This window comes from Drosophila simulans, chromosome 2R (assembly GCF_016746395.2).
Source record: "Drosophila simulans strain w501 chromosome 2R, Prin_Dsim_3.1, whole genome shotgun sequence".
Lineage (NCBI taxonomy): Eukaryota > Metazoa > Arthropoda > Insecta > Diptera > Drosophilidae > Drosophila > Drosophila simulans.
The window spans coordinates 7,110,694-7,130,024 of NC_052521.2; the positions used below are offsets into that span (position 1 = coordinate 7,110,694).

Below are 19,331 nucleotides of genomic sequence, written 5' to 3' on the forward strand. Positions count from 1 at the left end.
GGCTAACACTCAGCGGGGATAAGCGCAGGAATTATGTTTATTGGGGGAAACATTTGGGTTCTCAGCCAGAATTAAGATAAATACAAATGCCGTTTTCCCCTGCTTTTTATGGCGGAGTGGGCAATAATATATGTTAATGTGATTAGGTTACACATAATTCAGCAGATGCAAACGGTGACATGAAGAACCAGATATTTATACTCAGATGAAAAGCTGCTAAACTTCATCCCAAGTACTTGGTATGCGAGAAACGTTTGTGGCCTGTATCCGATTACCTGCCGAATGCCAAAAAGCAGAGAAATTCGAAAATTCCAAAAATTCCGTTTATTTACACAAATTCATTTGAATTCCAGACAACATACGAGTTCTCACTATTTCGATAGGCAGACAAATGTACACAGAGATGGGCTAGTTTGGGTTAATTACACAGTTCACTTAGCCTATGATTCAAGCATTCGGATTGCAGATTGAAGATTGCAGATTGTTGTGAGAGGATGAGCACATTATCCATCCGTGCGGGCCAGCTTCAGTCGCACGGCAATGCGCTTGCACTTCCACATGAGCTGCGTTTCCAGGATGCTGAAGGACATCGCAACCAGGACGAGTCCCAGAAGCAAGTAAGCGCAGCAGGCATATAGCTGCAACTCAGGCCCGTTAAAGCTCCGTGCGGGCACAAAATCGCCGTATCCAATGGTCGACAGGGTAACAAAACAGAAGTACGCTCCGTCCACCAGCGACCAGTTCTCCCACAGAGCGAAGATAACGGTGCCCACGCAGATGTAGCTGGCAAGGATGAGTAGCACCAGGCTGATGGGCACCTGCCGACCCTCCCCCTCCTCGTTCTCGTCCTCGGAGTCCTCTGCCTCGCGGCAGTCCTTGCCGTCGCAGTGGTAGCGCAGCTTCTTCAGCACAAACTGCTCGCTGCCGTGTTGCATGTACTCCTCGTCGTCGGAGGTCTCCGTGTTGTTCGCCGTACTGTCGTACAGGGTTCCAGAGGCGTGTCTGTGGCACCGACGAGTCAGCAGCAGCGTCTTGCGGCTCAGCGGCTGCAGCGTGTGGCGGTTGAAGGCGGTGTTTCGGGTGGTATTCTCGCTCGAGTCCTGCGGCACGCTCAAAGGACTCGCTATCAGCGGCACTCGTGACGGCGTTCCGTGCGGACAGTTGCTGCGAAATGATAGGAAACACGGATGGACAATAAATATTTATGTTGCAGCTGACCATAAAACAAATCAATTAGGCATAAAAAGCTAACCCCCGAGCAACCTCAGGTCGTAAAAAGGAAATAGCTGGGCTGACCTCCAATCAATAAAGCATAAAACTGTCGGTTCACGTGGGCTACACTGGCTTGGAACACGAGGCGTATGCGTTACATTTAGAACGCTTTGTTATATTCAGAAGGCCAACTATAAAAAACGAAGTCCGACGGTTGCAATGAGCTTCAGTTCTCTATTCTGTTTTTTATTGCTAAATTAAGAAAGTAAGAAAGAACGAAACATAACTCCAAAATTTGCCCTTTTAATAGAATTATTCATTTATACTGATGCACTTCTAGTAGAGCTTAAGTCAGCTTAAAGTCAAAAGTTGCCCAAACAGCCTTAAAACTGAGTCTCAATCACTTCAATTCAAAATTTCAAGTCCCAAATCGAGTCTGATTTGATTGACAATCCAAATACCCCTTGAGTTGCCACGAACGAGGGTCTCGAGAACTTGCAACAGTCTGCGTGGAATTCACGTTGGCCGGCACTCCGGTTGCCCCGAGTTCACTCTGTCAAACCAATTTGGCGAACATTTATTGAACTTGGCCAAAAGCCTCTCGGGATGGCGAGCTCTTGGCTGGGCAAACACTTGCTCGAGATGCACTTGCAGAGCATTGAGATTGGCCAAAGAAGTGCCAGAGAACTACTTCCGATTTCGGCATCGGTCAATAAGGACAACATCACGTACATGTTTACCCAAAGCAAGAAGGATAGAAGGCGCCAGGCAGGAGCACTGTTGGCTTTGGATGCTGCGATTAATTGACCCGATTCATTGCGAGTGAGTGCCCGGCTCGGCTCGGCTTACAATTAATTACAGACAAGGCTGAAACTGAAACCAAAGAGGGTATATATATACACAATATACACATATATATATATATATATATATATCTGCCACAGGGCGCCCCGCAACGCGTGCCCAGGTTCACTGTCAAAATTAATTACCAGATGCTGCTGCTGCTGCTACTGCTTTTTATTAAATAAAATGCTCAAAATGTGCGCTCAAAAAGGCGAAGGAAACCATCATCAGAAGCGGAGCACTCTTCACTCTGGCAGAAAATGGCAGCCGGAAAGGGGGGGTGGCAGCCACCGCAGGGGGGAGCGCGAATTCGCAAGGCTGTTCAAGGGAAAGTGGGAGGCTTGGGTGGCTTGGGCGGTAGTGGGTCGCAGTGTGCATCATGCAGATTTGTGAAGTGTTGATTTAAAGTGTTGCTGGCAGGCTGGAAGTTTGTTTTGGAAATTAAATTAACAATTTTCCGCCAGCGTTTGGTTTTCGATTTTAGATGGCAACAAGCCAAGGCTTTAATAAAACGCAAGTTAAGCACCTGGAGTTATCCCTTGGGATTCTTTGCTGCACAGAGAAGAAAATGGGAATCAATCTTTTTGGTGCTCCCTAAATTGGTCAAATTATCTACATGTTAAAATATAATTTAAAAAGTAATTTATATTTCTGTTGTTATTGCAGACGTGGTCGACATCATTAGAAGAATCAGTTGGCCTGATCTAAACCTTCTTTACTTCTTAGTACCAGACATCTGCAGTATCATACGGACGGACACGGCTTGATCGACATTGCTTATCAAAAATAAAAGATTGAAAGCGCTTCCAGCTCAATTGAATACGATTTTCTTCTACGTTGGTCTTACTGTATTCGTTTTGCATCCTACATACCTCAAACGCTCCCGTTCCTGCTCATCCTCGTCCTCCATGATGTCCACGTTGCCCGTGGAGTTGGCGCTTAGAAGAGCCGACAATGTTGATGCTGCCGAGGAGGCTGTTGTAGTGGCTGCACCCATTGATGTTGCTGGAAGGGGGGCAGCAGCACCCATGCCACAGACACCTGCGGCCATAAAACCGTTATCGGTCAGAGGGGCTGCCCCTCTGCCTGCTCCGCCGACAAGCATTGGTGCTCCTGCCGTGGGAGGTGCTCCTGTTCCGCCTTTAATTCCAGATGACAGCTGTGGGCTTGTTGCTGCGGCCGTGTAGGTCAACAAAGGACTTGCTGCGGCGCCTGTTGCTGGTGACCCCGAATGGGCTGGCGGCAATAAATCATGTCTGCCGGATAAGTCTGGCGATCCCGTTCCGCAGTCCATCAGTGCGTTGATCTCGTGTGGCAATGGCTTCGTCACGAACTTGGCCCGCCGCACAGCTGCAATGGTTAAAAAATATTTAAATAATTTAATATACATAATACGTAATGAATGCATTATACGAAGAACACGCAGTTGGAATGATTAAACGAGAACTAAAACAGACCTTGGTTAAAATTGTATTTCAATAGCAAAATTAAACGAAACACACACACAGCCCAAAAATAAAAAAGTTGCCGCACAAATTGGCAAAACAACTTCCGGCAACTGCCACACACGGTTAGATTATCCCGTTAGCCCGTTAGTTCCGCCGGAAGTGGCAGTGGCAGCAGCGGGAAAAGCCGGAAAAGTTGTGCATTTAGCCTCGTCACTCGAGTAGTGGGGGGAAACACTGGGCCACACTGTGAAAATTATTTGCTTTGCATTTTCAAAGTTCGCCCAACAATGCAACAATGTGGCGGAACGCTTCGGATTCGGATCCGGATCCGGATTCACATTGCCATGCCCGTGCCCCCGACTTTTGGACCAAAAGTTTGGCGTTAGCTTTCATTAGCGGCTGCCAGTGGCAGAGTCATCGCGATGTCAGGGGCACTGCAACATCTGGCGCTCCACACAGTGGGCAATTGCCGAGGTCGGGGGCGCCACATTCCCTCAACTATTCGCCGCTGCGGTAAATTATTCAGCGCACTTTGTTGCAGCGTTGTGAAATTAGGGCATTACAGCTATTAGGGGTTAAGCTATTCATTTCTATTTGCCTTAATGGGTCGAACTTCAAAATCGAAATAGGATAGGAGTTTCCTCTATATACTCTATATCCTCTATATATATATATAATATTTTGGACATATTCACTAGTTTACTGGTAAAAAAAAAGAACTAATTTTATTAATTTGATAGATTTACGTTCCTGCAAGTTCCTCTATAAATTTTGTATATCAAACTATATCAGGATACTGTTCCCACTGTGCTGACATTAAAGTTCCTTTGGAAAACGGGAAGGAAGCGCACATCTTTTAGTTTAGTGCTGTCAGCAGGACACCAGAAGTCCGCGGTGCAGCCCGGAGTGGACCCTTCTGCTCCGGACATGGCCAATTTGAAAATATTTACTTAAACTTGGACACCACACACACACACATGTACTGGCTTTTAGAGCAGGGAGCAAAGAAAGACATTCATTAGAGTGCAGGACAGCCCTAAATATGTATGTACATATATAGAACTATATATCCGGACGCGCAGAAAAGTCACTTTGGACCTGCGGTCGGTGGTGTGGCAGGAACTTTGGCTGTGCTTTAATGGTGCGGTTGGCCGCGGACTCGGACTCCGGGGAGTGGGATCCCCTATTCCAGTGTCGTGTCCCGTCGCCACTGGCAGACAATTAACATGCATGGGGAATCAATGGCGTGGGCGATGGCGATGGCGATGTCTTCCGTTCGGAGACAAATGGCCGGGTCTCACGCTAGATTTTGCTGCGAAATTAAGCGGAATCCTTTGACAAAACGAGTCACGTGCCACGTGCCGTCGCCTCAATGACAAAGAGCTGTTAACTTTAATGAGTTTTGCATGCGTTGCACAAGCTGAGAGCTCAACGCAACCGGCAGGACTGTCATCTTTATGCCAACTCATCATTATCGTCAATAAAACTGTCGCACATGTCGAAAGTTGCCTCAAGTGCATGTTGTCCTTATCCTTACGTCCTTGTTGGTGTTGCTGTTGCTGTTGATGTCCTGGCATGTCGAGCAGCACAAGTTGAAAACTTTTAATGCCAGCGAAGTGTGTGTCTGCTTTACTCTGTCATTTTAACACGCTGCTGCAAGCTGCTGATGATGATGATGATGATGAAAATTGTTATATAATTGAAAGCGTAAATGAGCACTGTGGCGTTGAAGGGGCACATCAGAGGGGGGCTTCGTCCTGCGACAGCAGGGCGTATGATTGATTGATTACTGTTCGTTCGGTTTTGTTTCGGGGCTCAGGTTAAGCCAAATCTGTCAGCAGAACATTTTCGGTTTTGGCCTGCCATTAGGGCTGGTGCAAATTGTTCATCCAATTATATTCCATTTTCCTTTGTTCGATTTATGCAAATTTCCTGCCGCACCAGCATTAGCACTCATTAACAATTCACAAATATCTGGCAAATTACTTCAATTATTTCAAAATCCACCTTAAAACACTAGAACATTTAATCTCACAAATGTGGCATATGTAAGGCAAATTAGTGCTCGCTGCAATCCAGTTAGTTTTACATGCATTTGGCCCACAAATTGTTTTAATCTTTGTTTCTTTACAAATTTGTTCTAAAACTAATTGAAAAATTCTAAATATTTTAAGCTTATCAGAAAGTTAGAGCATACAATTTAAACTGTCTGTTGTTGTGAAATGCAGCTGAGATAGTAGTTGAATATTCGACATTTTCATAGTTCAATTTCTCACCGAAGGGCAGTAAACAATACGATTCATCACTCACCGTGCACATTGGCTGTCTGGTAGGCTGGGGGCGGTGGCAAAGTGATGGCCTCCAGGGTGGAAGTGGATGCCTCGGATGCTGTCACGAGATTCACGGCTGTTGCGTCCTGAAGTCCAGAAGCCAACACTCGATGCTTCCCGGATGCGGGCTGCAAGTGTATCGTGTGGTACTTGACCAGCGGCTGCGAACCGAGGGCAGTGTTTCCCAGCGCAGTGCCATTCGGATTCTGGGTTGGGTGGGCTTGGTTGTGGGCGGGACTGCCCGGGGCGGAGGGGGCGTGGCCGAACGGAAAGTAGATCGTTGCTGTCGCGGGCGCATAACAATTTGGCGGCACTGTAAGCGGCATTCGCAGCATGCTGCTGGGCACAGCCACGAAGTTCTGTTGCAGTTGCTGCTGCTGCTGCGTGTGATGTTGCTGCTGCTGCAGCTGCATCTGATGATGTTGTCGCGGGAGTGTTGCTGTCGATAATTGCTGCTGCTGCTGCAGTTGTTGCTGTTGCGGTGCGTATTTCAGCAGCGCACTGCCTGATGTCGTTGTCATTAGCATGACGTCCGGCTGCTGCGGCTGCTGCTGGTAGAAGTGCTGCTGCGGATTCAAGTTGCGCAACAATTGACAGGCATCTGCTGACCGCACGGAACAAAAGGAGAAACAGACGTGTTCAAGATGATTAACGACTTGCAATTGTGCTGACAATACAATTAGCATCCGAACAATGCGGCCGACACTCACCTCCTTCCTTTTTGTCTGGCGGCAGCTTTCCCTTTTGGCCATACTCCAAGCAGTCGTTTAAGCTCGTCTCACTGTTGGCCGCATCGTACTGGCAGCCCTTGCAATTGGCCTGTGGATGGAAAAGAAGACATTTACTTGAAATTCATTTGCAATTTCAATCGATATACAATCTGCATGTCTGGAGGACTGAGACCAACAATGAAGTTGAACTTGAGCATTCCATTTATTGGAATCCTTTTAAACATCTTTTTGACTTGACTTGATTGACTTCAATCACCAGTGTTTTCTTATCTAACGCTACATGAAACAATTGCATTCTATTTGAAATCGATCAATTGTTCACTGTGCACTTAAAGGATAATACCGAATAATTATCTCTGCAAAATGCTAAAGGAAACGACCTGGTTCCGGAGATGTCCTGTGCCCACACTGCGGCTATTTGACATGATGGAGGCAATGCCAATAAGGCACGTTATTTGCAGGCGCAAGGACATGCCTTTCTTAAGCCGGAAACTGATGTCATCATCTCCGTTGTCCCTTGTCCTCAAAAGCTGTTTGCGGCCAAACGCCTGGCATCTCGTGTGCTTTGCGGTTCTGCGGCATCATCATCAAATGCCAGGCGAATCTAATGGACACACACGCAAACAACCGATGGAAATGAGGGAAATATGTGAAATGTCTCCCTGCTAGTCTTGCGGTTTGGGCCCGGAAAACCCATTTCCATCCCCCGAATCGGGCCCAAGCCCATAGCGAAACCCGTTACGGCAGCATGCGTCATGATAATTGCAAGGACGATGGCAAAGGCCAAAAGAGCAAAAGACCAAAAGCCGAAATGGCAGCAGTCAACACGATGGCGATAATAATTCAACCGATGACTGCACATCCCCAGAGCCAACCGCAATCTGCTGGCAGTCTTATCAATTGCCAGGCGCATCCTTGTGCTGCCCCAAAGCCCAAAAGTCCACTTGGCCGGCCTCGTGACGTCCTGCCAGATTGGATTGTGCCCTAATGAGTTGTTGAACGCAACATGGAGACGGAAAACAAGCCGGCTCCATATGGGCAAATGCAAAAATCCTGTTCAACAAGTCGCTGGCCTGGGAAACTAGCAATCGTGAAAGGAATGCCATGCCTGAGTGGCTGGGAACACGGCAAGTAGATTACCACTCGAACATGGAGGATGCGGAAAGTTTTCAATTTTAGCACCGAAATCCTACAGCTTCGATGGCGTGGCACCTGCCACGTTAGCTGGAGCTGCAGCTTAAACTGGAGCTGGAGCTCCCGGCCAAATCAAATCAATTAGGGCCAAAAGTGGCGGAAATGAGAAGTTATTGCATGCCTCCAGTGTAATTGTTGAGTGGCGGGTAAACTTTTTCCCCAGCCGCATTAAAGTGGCTCGCACTCATTTCAATTTACCTGGCACGAAACCCGGCCACTTGGCCGGGAAAAATTAAATTTATGCCGCCGCCATTTGACCTGGCTCAAACTGCAAACTAAAGTTTGCGACCAAGTTTAAAGTGTCGAAAGGGGGTTCTTGTTTCTTGCTTAAAGAGTCAACTTTCGAGCTTGACGGGCAAACTTTGGCGGCGAGTTCATTAAAAGTGTCGAGTTGGGTGCGCGTCCGCAAGTAAATGTTAATTTATGAAATGAATTTTTTGTTTGCCGCTCCGCCAGATGACAAACAGGCCATCGAAGTTGGCGTGGCCACCGCAAAATCACTTATTTATTTATTGAACCCTGCCATTCGCTTTCGTTTTTCCCGCTCAGCCATAAATTGCCAATTAAACAAAAATTTGTGCAAGCAAAACAAACAGCGGCGCGGACAAATGAGTGGCCACAATTGAAAAAGGCTGTGAGTGCAAACAGAGCGAATCAGTTTTTGTGCCTTAAAGCTTTAAAGTTAAATATTTAGCCCGGAATGGCAAAAAGGAGTGTGCCGTACATGGAAAATCCGTAACTGGGACTTCCGAAAGCAGAAATGTCATTACGAAAGGCCAGCAAATCACTTACAAAACTTATGCACGAATGCACAGGACACGCAAACAAACAAATACAGTCGGCGCAAAAAAAAAGGACTGCGCAACCTAGTCAGAGTTTTGATATCCTAAAAAATTATTTATAATGTATACAACCGTGGCTCCGTTTGCTCAGCAAATAAAAACGCAATAAACCAGGAAAAACGTGAAACCAAACCCAAAACAGTCTGCAGTGGGAAAACCTAGAAAGTATAACGAAAAACAAAAAGGCAAACGGGAAAGTTCTTTGTTGTTTTGCCCAAATCAATTACAAACTTTCAGTTTGCGTTAATAGAAATCCGGACCGGCTTGGAGATCCACTTAAAAGGCTTCTGCTGTCGTAATTAAAAGCCGTAATTTGAGACCCCAGTGCAGTCTGATCTGCGAAAAATGGGTTGGATTCCATCGAGCAAAGCAAATCGCCGGACAATCGAAGATTCCCATCACATCCTGGCTTGGCAGCCATGTCCATTTCCATACATAAGCGACCAGGGATTCAGGTTTTCCGCTGGCCAAAAACGAAACTGTCTTGGTTGCCGGGGAAAAACTTTCGTGGTGGGGTGGGAAAAACTACGAGCGAAACACTTAGTGAGTAGTGGGAAAAGTTCATGCGTAAAACAGCGGAGTAGCCAGCGAAACTTTTCCATGGGAACTTTGGACACGCAGAACAATGTCGAAAGTTTACTTTAAACCGGAATGCACAGCAAAACACTTTGGACTCCTTTCCTTTTGGGCTACTCGGCAGCAACAGTTGCTGCTGGTAGCATAAAGTGAGTAAGTTGTCCCTTCAACCATCGAATTAGGACCCATAAAAATGTTCTCGACTTGCAGTCAGTCGATGGAGTGACTGTGGATGCAGCTGCTGTTCCAGGGTAAACAATATCAATCATACGCCACGGCTGCTGGCAGAAATGCGAAGTGTGGGGAATGGAAGGAAGGAAGCCTTTGGGAAATCAATCTGACGGTTATTTTGTAGCCTTAAGTGTATGTGTTTAAAGGAACCCGATATAAATGGGCGTTTTTTTTCTTTAATATGAACGCTGAATTTGGTATTAATGTCTTCTAGTCGGCGCCATGACAAATAGCTAGCGGCTATTGCGTTGCGCTCTCTGATGAACTGCATCTGCTGCCCTCACTAAAATAATATCAATCATGCGCCGTGGTGGCCTTACCATTCGCCGCTTGGACCTCTTGTCCGTGTCCTTTTCCCTCGAGTTGGCCGCACTGCTGGCAGATGGCGTCGATGTGCCTGGTGTGGACTTCCTTCTGTGCTCCTGGTGCCTCTGCAGCTGGCAGCAGAGTCGCACGTAGGTGCACTGCAGGCCATCGGCGAGCAGGGCTCCCAAGCTGGACAGGCACATCAGCATGAGCGGCACGCCCACCAGGGCGTAGAAGATGGTCGCCAGCTTCCCGGCGGCGGTGCGCGGCGTCAGGCTGCCGTGACCTGCAAGGATCGGAATGATATATCTGGTTTAGAACTTGAGCATGGCAAGCACGAACAGGCTAATATAAATGCATGCACTTTTAATCGGATGGGTGAGGACAAGCGGAGAAATGGGAGCGGGTCCTTCTGGGAACTTAATCTGTGGTGAAATGGCGCTGCAGCATATGGAATTACTTTCCACGAGGAGAAAGTGCAGGAAGTTTGTGTTTAATGGGTCCCAACTTAAGCTGTCCAGTTATCTGTGTCTACTTATACAATCACATTATATAGAACAATCCCCACTAGGACTGATTAAGTAATATAAGAAGCCCCTCCTAGCAATATTAATTTTCTATCGTATTAAACTAATTATTGCTCAGCTGTGTAAGTTTAATTTGCATCTTAACACTTCATTAAAGTATGCCAATGCATAAGCACTCATTAGACAGCAAATATTTACCACTATAACCCAGATGTGTTTGACCTAAACAATGTCGACAATAAATCCGTTTAGCGGCATTCTTCTGGCTCATATACGTACATCCCTACCAATGGACTGTCTTCCGGACAACTGGCAGGCTGTTAAAGTTAAAGCCCATGAGATACAGTTAATTTGTAGCAACAAGGATGTCCCATCATTTAGCATATGCAAATATTTAGCCCGGCCTCCGGGTCGTATACACCATGTCTGATGTCCGTGCTCTGCAATGGCTGCTCCTGTGGCTTAGTTTGCCATCCAAGGCGTTGGCTATGTCGAGGTCTATTTGCCCCCTGCAAAGTAAATATTTGTGGGCCACAGCACGAGTTGTGGCCTGGTCGAAAATCATAATAAGCAGCCGTGCTCGCCAAGTTCCAAGATAAACACGAAACATAAATCCAAACGGCTTGGGTATTTTGGAGCAGTGGAAGCGAAAGTGAAAGTGCGGAAACGGAAATAGGAGCGGAACTTACCAATTGTCGTTATCACAGTGACCGAGTAGAGCAGAGCTTCGCTGAATGTCCAGCTCTGCGAGTCGCCGGCATCGTAGCCAAAGTGGCCCAGGGCACTCGCACTGCCCTCGTGGAAGAGTCCTGCTCCTCCTCCGCCGGCGGAGCCAGCGGATCCTTGGCGCGTGGCCGCCACAATGGAGCCCTCGAAGCGACGCAGCTGCTCGTGGACCAACATCGTCCAGTTGCGTTCGTACAGAACGTTGAGTTTCTCTGCAAGGAAAGGTGGGAGGTGGAAAAAAGGTTAAGTCGGGTCTCCTCCAGAATGCGTTCAAGTGTCCTTTCCGTAATTATGCAATTTCATGCCAAGTGCAGCAACAGCCTTCGACCTCCCATCGACCCAATCGACAAGTGCCGACAAATCGGACTATCCTTCGTTCACTTTGCCCAGAATTCAGTCTCCAAGTTTCCAATCCTACCAATCCTCCTGCCCTTCGATTTCGGTCGCCTGTCTTGAGGAATCTGCTCCCATTCGATGTCGTGTGTTCGCCTCTTGCAAATTGCAGAGGTCGCTTGTTAACAGCAGTTCGAGACTAGTTTGCCGTCGTGCTTGTCGTTCACGCCCTTTTCACGCCCTCTGGCCTTGGGGTAGTGGGTGGCAGTGGGCGGTAGTGGGTGGAAGTGGGTGAAAGATGGCAGGAGGTGGGCGAATTGTGGGCACCAGTCTCTCGAGTCTTGAAGCCTCGATGGTGCACCTCCCCAGACATCATCCACCTAAAGGCCACCCGCCCCAATCGACTGAAGCTAGTTGCCGAGAACAAAACCGAAATCAAAAGATTTTCTGTGCCAATCTTTGCAGCTTAATCGAGTGACTTGAGGGCAGGGCTTTGGAGTTTATAAGAAACTAATTGGCAATGAATAACAATTTAGAAACAATACGAAACTTTTAAAGAGGTATTTCAGACTTGTTCCTTAAATGATTGGTTTGCTGTCTTAAAATTTTATATTTCATTAGTTCTAGTCAAATTAGACATTGGCTCAGTTATCTTGGATATTGAAATTTTCAGCTCTATGAACAAAATACTATGGTATAGAGAAAACTTACTAATGCGTTTATACCATCTCCTGAGCCATCTAATGCTATTTCTCGTAATAAGATACTTCGGCCTGATTATTTTGGTAAATTGGAACACATCAGTCCAGTTTTAATGTAGTTTTCATAGATTTCATATGAAATAAGCGAATGATGACTAAAGTTATTATATAAGCAAAGCAAAAGGATATCATAGGTGAATGTTTCCATCTTTAAGAGCACAAGTACCATTAAAAATCTCAGCTTTCGTTGAAGCACATAATAAATGACCTATGTTGCGAGCCAAGATGAACTCAGCACATCATTAGTCCTTCGTTAAAGGACTCGTCAAATTAATCATACGCCAGGTGGGACGCCTGTGCCGCGGATGAGCTCAAGTTAATTGGTTTATTTATTAGGTGAAATTTTAATGAAATAACATCGGATATAATGCTCATGCACGTGCCGCTGTGCCGTTGGAGTCTTTTTTCATCCAGTGCCACTGGCAGGTGCGACAAAGTAATTAATTTCACATAAATCAGGCCAGCAAATAAACCTCAAAATAGTTGCGATAAATTCGTGGAATCGATGCAATATCACTCCGTTGCGGAAGCGAATTAAATGGCCCGCCTGACCAAATATTTGGTTATGCAAATATTTACCTATTATTCAATTCGGTAGCTGCGAAAATGAATTTGGACGGTCTTTTGTTTGCTTTCGAGTGGGGTGGGGTGGGTGTTCGTGGGGGACTCATGTTTGCTGGTACCTATAATTAAAATATTTGTTCTGGCCCTGCGCTCGCAATCGCTACTATTTACTTAGTATTAATGGGCGATAACAAAACATTGTCGCTTTAATGTGCGAATTACTTTGGCAATTTGCAGGCAAATCAAGCGTGCAAAACACGCCGAAAATTTACGGCCTATGCGGCAAAAATGTGGTGGCCATTATAATTTATGCGAATTTTTGTTCATCGCCAGCGAAGCGTAAAAATATTTGCTGCATATTTACGCAAATAAATTGATCAGTATAAGGATCAAAAGAGAGATACAATATTATTATATTTATTTAAAGATTTAAGTAAATAAGTAAATAATAACAAAATAATTAATAGCTGTATTTAAGAAAAGTGCGAATAATGTAACAATAAATACCGAATGAAATACTTTTAAAGAAATAACAGGACAAGATATTTCTTTACTTATAATATTCTCGATCAAATTGTTTAGTTGTTAGGGAGCTCACCTGTTATGATCCACAGTTCGCGCAGGCAGTCCTCCCGGCTCTTGGCAATGGCAGCCGACTTGCTGATGTCCTGCGGCGCCTCCAGCAGCGGGAAGAGGAGCCCGCCCAGCACGGAGTAGCCGATGACCAGGAGCACCAGGCCGGGCGTGGAGAAGAGCAGCTTGAGCAAGTGGCCGCAGCAGCGCCGGAGACTGCTGCGCGGCTTGGCGGTCAGCGAGGCGGTGGTCTTGGCACCCACCTCCGATCCACAACCCGGACCACCCACTCCGCCCAGGCCTCCGAATTCGGTGGCATCCGTCTCATCGTCGATGGAGCAGTCCAACTGAGACGGCTGCGGCTGCTTGGCCTTAATCGCCTGCTCAACGTCGGACATGATCGCTCAGTGTTCAATGGCATTTAGTGGCCACCTGCTGCTCCTCGGCTTCCGTTTTCGCTTCCGTTTGCAGCGAGCATTTCCGTTTCCGCTGGCAGCACAGCTCGTGATTCATGGCTCGCCCAGCCCTTTGGCTTACTAATTGCAACAGCGATTCCTCATCACTCGCAATGCCGCTTTGTTCTGCCCATATACCACCCTATATCGCCCCTATATCTTTGTCCCCTGGTTGTCTGTCTGTCTGTCGTTCTGTTGGTCGGCTGTCTTTCTATCCGCTTGTTGCCTTCAGCTGGCGTATTATGTTTTAAGCTGTCGTTGACTCGTTTTTGCTGCTTTTGCTTTCGCTGATGATGTTGCTGCTGCTGATGTCGCTGACGTGGCATTTACCATTGTTCCTGGTCTATGCACTCCATGGACGCCTGCTTCCCCCGGCCGCTTGTACTTTTAAAGTTGTTGTGCCAGTTTATTCCCCTCCGTTTCGCAGTGCTGCATGCCTGTAATTGAAAACATTTGTATGCTGTAGTCGGTAGTCATATTGTTGCAGTTGTTGCTGCTGCCTGGCTGCTTCCGTTGAAGTGCACTTGGTAGTAGGTTAAGCGCACACAAAGTGAATACGTACTAAATTCGACACTTCACTTAATCTAATTAGCAACTCTTTAAGGCCCAGGCCATTCGACTGGTCAGTGGCAAGTGGAAAGTGGGAAAGCAAAAATGGCAGACGAATGAAATGTTTATGTTTATTCAACGGTTATTATGATTGGCTTAAAACAATAGTTGGCCGTGCAGCAGACGCTTGTGCGATAATAAATGAGTGGCGATTAAATTAATATTTTTTATGGCACTGAAATAAAATACGTGATTGCATGCACTTAATAACTTAATTATGTTGTGGTTATGTTTGAATAATAAAAAAACAGAATCAACGCTTACGAGGTAAATGGTGTTTTAATCAAATAGTGACAAATTCATTTAACATAAATACTATTTATTAATCCATTTGCATATCGATTCTCAGCGTCCATTTAAGTTCTGATTAAAGCCCCGATTAAGTCCGCCCACAACGAACATATTATCGGATCCCATCGATTAAGCCCATAAAAATGATAACAAAGCTCAAGTCCATATAGGCAGTGCGTAATACAAATTGAATGAGCGTCTGGCATTAGAGCAGATATAGACTGGCAAATTGAAATCTGTCTGCCAGCTGCGGATTACACATACTCGTATTGTATGAGACCTCCAGCCTTCACACATCAAAGTCTTTAATCGTAATGGAGCTGACTTTGTGGGCGGATGGATAATGCGCTCGGGATACTTAGACATTGAACCAATTAAAGCCGAAGGGGCAGAGTCGGCGATTAGTTATTGAAGCTTCCTGGGAAAGCGGGGCAACACGCAACATTTAATGATGTGGTTGGATGCCGAGGAGGGAAACCCAGGAGGAAAACATTTATTCTCTTGTAGCCGCCCTTTTGTTAAGAGGAATAGGCGTCTTCGTCTGGCACACGCAATTTACTTAATTGGAAAATAAAATAAGCCAACGCGAGAGACTGGGTCTGGGATTGGGTTTTTGGTTTTCGGTTTAGGGGCTTTTCTTTTGGAGTTGAAACAGGAACTGGAACTGGGCCAAAGCGGAAACTGCTTGGCTGCCGAAACAATGGCCACTCGAGTTGCTTTTTATGGCTAGCGCGCATAATTTAATTCGGCCAACAACGGGGCGTATGAGCAACAAAGGACCAAAGCACAGGCTAATGCAAAATTAATGTCAATCGCTCGCAGAAGGGGGAAATGCCAATGCCCTCTTGATTGTGACCTAACGTTTGAACTGCGACGGGGACACGCACACATCTAAGCGCACGAAGGATTTTCAGGAGGAGCCAGCCGGAAGAGCGAAAAAGGACCAAAGGCATGGGGCAAAATGTCTGGCGGAAGTTATCCCTTTTAGCCAGATTGAAATCAGCTTACAGTCGCTCCTTAATTGAAATGTTTGCGTTTCACTTTAATTAAAGCGTTTTCAGCCGACCGGCAGCTGACAAAACCCTTTTCAGCCGCAAGGATATTCCGTCATCATTTCTGTATTCCATCGGGTCTCATTCATTTCATCGCTCCTCACTGCCGTGCTTTTCGCACGTCATTTCATGAAGTCGCCTGCCAAAGTTTTAATAGTTAAGTGCGACTGCAGCCCAGGATAACGTGGCCAAAAGCCTCGCCTTCATTTCCATTCATTTCGTCTGTCGCAGACTTCTGGCTTCCGTCCCGCACCGCTCCGCTCCTCCCCGCTATGCATTATTTATTATTATTATTTTTAAATGCAATGACAACAAACGCAGTTTAATTACAATTTTCACTCATCAAATGCAGCAGCCGCAGCGCAGAAAGAAAGCAGCAAGGACGAGCGGAAGCGAAGGACATCGGGGAGCATCCAAGGAAAATGGCGCTAATGGCGCCAACATTTCTCATTCTCATCCGCCCTCTTAGCCAGCTAGTCCCACTTGGGAGACCAGGACAGCTTGGCTGTTTTTAAATCCAATTTCGCTTTATAATTTTATAACGCGCCAGCCAAACCCCCGTATCCCTCCCCACAACTCCAGAGAAATCGCCCCTCTCCACACTGGCCATTGCCGATTTAATTGCATTGCTGACATTTAGCACCCAGCACTGTGGAAACCCACAAAAAAGGACATGATAGTGGAAAAGGACATCGCAGTAGATGAGCAAAGGGGGGCAGGAACGAGGGCAAAGTTGATTTTTCATCCGAACCTTATTTGCATGTTGGTTTGTTAACTGAAGTCGAACAGAATCATCGTCGTTAGTTACCAATTATGCGCTTTTCCGTTGTTTTATGGTTTACTATTGTAATTTTTATTTAAGTGAATAAAATAATGGTTCCTACACAAATCTATTTGTTTATAAAAAAAAGCTGAGTCTGTGCTGTATTAATTTTTAATAAGCTCAGACAAAGGTAATCAATAGGCAATGGATTTTTATCGTCTAATTTATCTATTGAAAAGTACTATATCTTAAGGGTTTATGTAAAGTAGTCAAAACAAAATCAATGTATTCTGTGTATAACAACCAGTTTACCTTCTTTAAATCCGCTTAAAGGTGCAATATATGCGTAATGATATTAAATAAATTAGATATAAATTAAAATCACTACAATAGCTGTTGTGTCGACGAGGAAAGCATTATTCAAAGGCGAAACAATAAAATTGCTCAGCCAAGTGCCTATAATGAAAACTAAATGCTCCAAGATTAGTGGTTGTCCGAAGGAGTGGGACTCCGATAAGGGGATTTTCCGGCGTGTTTTCCACGCCTTTGAAGCCATAAAAGCACTGAAGCGTGCTCTGAACTTTTAGCACATTAGCCAAAGAGTGCGGATTATAGTTGGTTTTATGGCCAGAGGTGCGAAACAAAAACGGAGCAGTAGATAAACAGATACAGATAGAAATGGGTATGTGGGGATACCCCCGGAAATTCATACGATTATGATTATGCAATTGGGTGCGGGAAACACTTGAGCGGCGCTCATAATTCATATTACGCTCAGAACAAAGGCGCCAAAAAATAAAAGTGGCCCCAAAGAAAACGCCTGGCAAGTGCAGACCAACGGACATTAGGTGCAGCAGGATCCAGGATATAATGACCATGTTAATGCCCGGCACAAAAGTGCACTGAAAGGAAATGAGCAAGATAAGTAACGAGCCCGAAAATGCTCCTTAGTCCCCGGCAGCAAAGTTTTGCGCACAACAAGGAAAACTCCGGGAAAACTAGTGGCTGGATTTGCCTCATTCCACTCGATTCCTTGGCCGTTCCTCATTAAACGCACTCAAGTCGCTCGCAACAATCTTAATTATGTTGTAAAGTCTTTTGGCCAGGAGGGCCTGGAGAAACAGCCCGCGGTGGGGCAGGGGGACGAAGGGGCTGGTGGCAAAGCTTTTCAGCTGGCCAGGAAAAACTTTGGCCGCGCTGATTAGTTTTTCGAGTGCCTGCAGTGCAAGTCGGCCAGTCAAGCGTTTCCACTCAGTCTGTCATCTAGTCAGTCGGGCATCAGTGGCAGTGCTCCGTGGAAAGTTTTCCGAGCGGCGTGGCAAAACAACAAAAACTCATTAAAAACTGCACAAATGCAACGTTTGGCCCATAAATACACGGCAGCACCCTTGGAAAACGGGCTGAAGTGCAGTCAAGTCGAGCGGGAAAATGCAAAACTGCCCAACAAATGCACAATAATTAGAAGCAAATTTAAAAGTCGTTTGGCTGCTAATGAAGGCATCCTTTGTGCCCGGAAAACTCAATGGTTAGGGCCATCAGGCAACAGCCACAGCTTCGTGAATACCAAAAGTGCGGCCAGAGGCTGCTGAAGATGTTGACGGCTAATGGCCAAAATTAGTTCAATCAATTCCCTTAAACATCATAATTGCAATTTCCAGTAAATAGGCTTCGGTGTAATTAAAAGTTGCATTAAAGCGAAGGGAAAGCAAAACTATGGGCAAGTGTGTATGAAACTTTGAGCATATTACTATAAAACAAATACATTTTGTGCAGCCCCAAAGTGACTGAATGGGCATGAAAGTATTAAATAAATTCAACTGAGTTTATGGCCAACAACAACAGACATTTGAACTGACAAGGGGAAAGTTGATTGTCTTTTAAGATTGGCCAAAGGGCAGCTCCTGATGCCATTCACAGGTTTTTTAATCAGGACCCGAAGCCGAGTTGATCCAGAGGCAGCTGCTGGCTGTAGTTCAAGTTAAACTCGTTAACTTTCATAATTAAATTGTTAAACATCAGTTGGGCTTTAATTGACAGTCGTCGAAGGGGCCAAAGAAGGACATCGTCGTTTGGCCAGCTCAGCGAAATTCCTTAAGTGCCAATTTAGTGGCAATTTGCTTTTGTCTTAACACTTTTCGGAGTGGGAATCAGACTCGGCTAGGTTGGTTCGCTTGTAGTACAACACAATTTAATGTTAATTAAGCAAAACGTTGCCAATGGCAGTTGGTAGTCGCACCAAGCTGAAATGGCCCATTGGACCTTTGCCCTTGCCTTTCCAACTATCTGCCATTCAGCCAGTCTGTGAATGTGCAAACAAATGTTTGCACAGTTGGCCTAATTGACTTTGCCGAGTTAAAGCAAAAAGTTTTCTACTCACTCTCCGTCTCCCATAAACGAGATAAAAAGAACGAAATTAAATCAAATAAAATCGAATTGTTAGCCAATTGAACGAGGGATAAGACCCAAAAAAATACACGGGAAAATCGGAAAATGGCAAGGGCATGCATAAAATGCATGCGAAAGGTTGCCAGCGGAAATTTGCATAAAAGCCCCGTGGCACGTAGTCAGCTTTGATGTTCCGCCCTTTTGGCCCTCGGCAACTAACGGAATCACGTCTATATATCTGCATACATATAACACAGTGTGTGGGGTCCGATAATGCCATTTTGAGTGCACTTTATGCGCACTTTGTCTCAGGGTCTCGCTATCATTAAAAACATTCCGGTCTCGCAGCTAATCCCCTGATATATGAACTGCCGTTACGATTTGCATGGATATGCCGGGATCTATTTAAACATATAGCTATATATGTATATAGATAGCTGCATGGGCCGCAAAATCGGAAAAGGCATAGCCGCAGGCCAAAACACCCACTAACCAACCGCCGAGCCTTTTAAATGAGCCAACTAACGCCGACATGTGCCCAAATTAAGCGGCAAGTCCTGTCTGTCTGTCAGTGTGTGT

At 45.7% G+C, this 19,331-nt stretch overlaps 1 protein-coding gene across 2 annotated transcripts in view; it reads right to left on the bottom strand.

Annotated features, from left to right (window-relative positions):
- Positions 1-301: 301 nt before the first annotated feature.
- LOC6733760 overlaps positions 302-19,331 on the bottom strand; it is a 40,375-nt gene continuing 21,345 nt past the window's right edge. For both annotated transcript variants that reach the window (XM_016167156.2, XM_039292942.2), the window contains exons 3-9: positions 13,223-14,089; positions 10,930-11,178; positions 9,728-9,999; positions 6,544-6,652; positions 5,814-6,434; positions 2,928-3,405; positions 302-1,164 (exon numbers count right to left, since the gene is read on the bottom strand). In XM_016167156.2, coding sequence (XP_016026717.1) covers positions 504-1,164; positions 2,928-3,405; positions 5,814-6,434; positions 6,544-6,652; positions 9,728-9,999; positions 10,930-11,178; positions 13,223-13,595 — 2,763 coding nt within the window. In that variant the 5' untranslated portion in view covers positions 13,596-14,089 and the 3' untranslated portion in view covers positions 302-503. The remainder of the gene's footprint in view (positions 1,165-2,927; positions 3,406-5,813; positions 6,435-6,543; positions 6,653-9,727; positions 10,000-10,929; positions 11,179-13,222; positions 14,090-19,331) is intronic.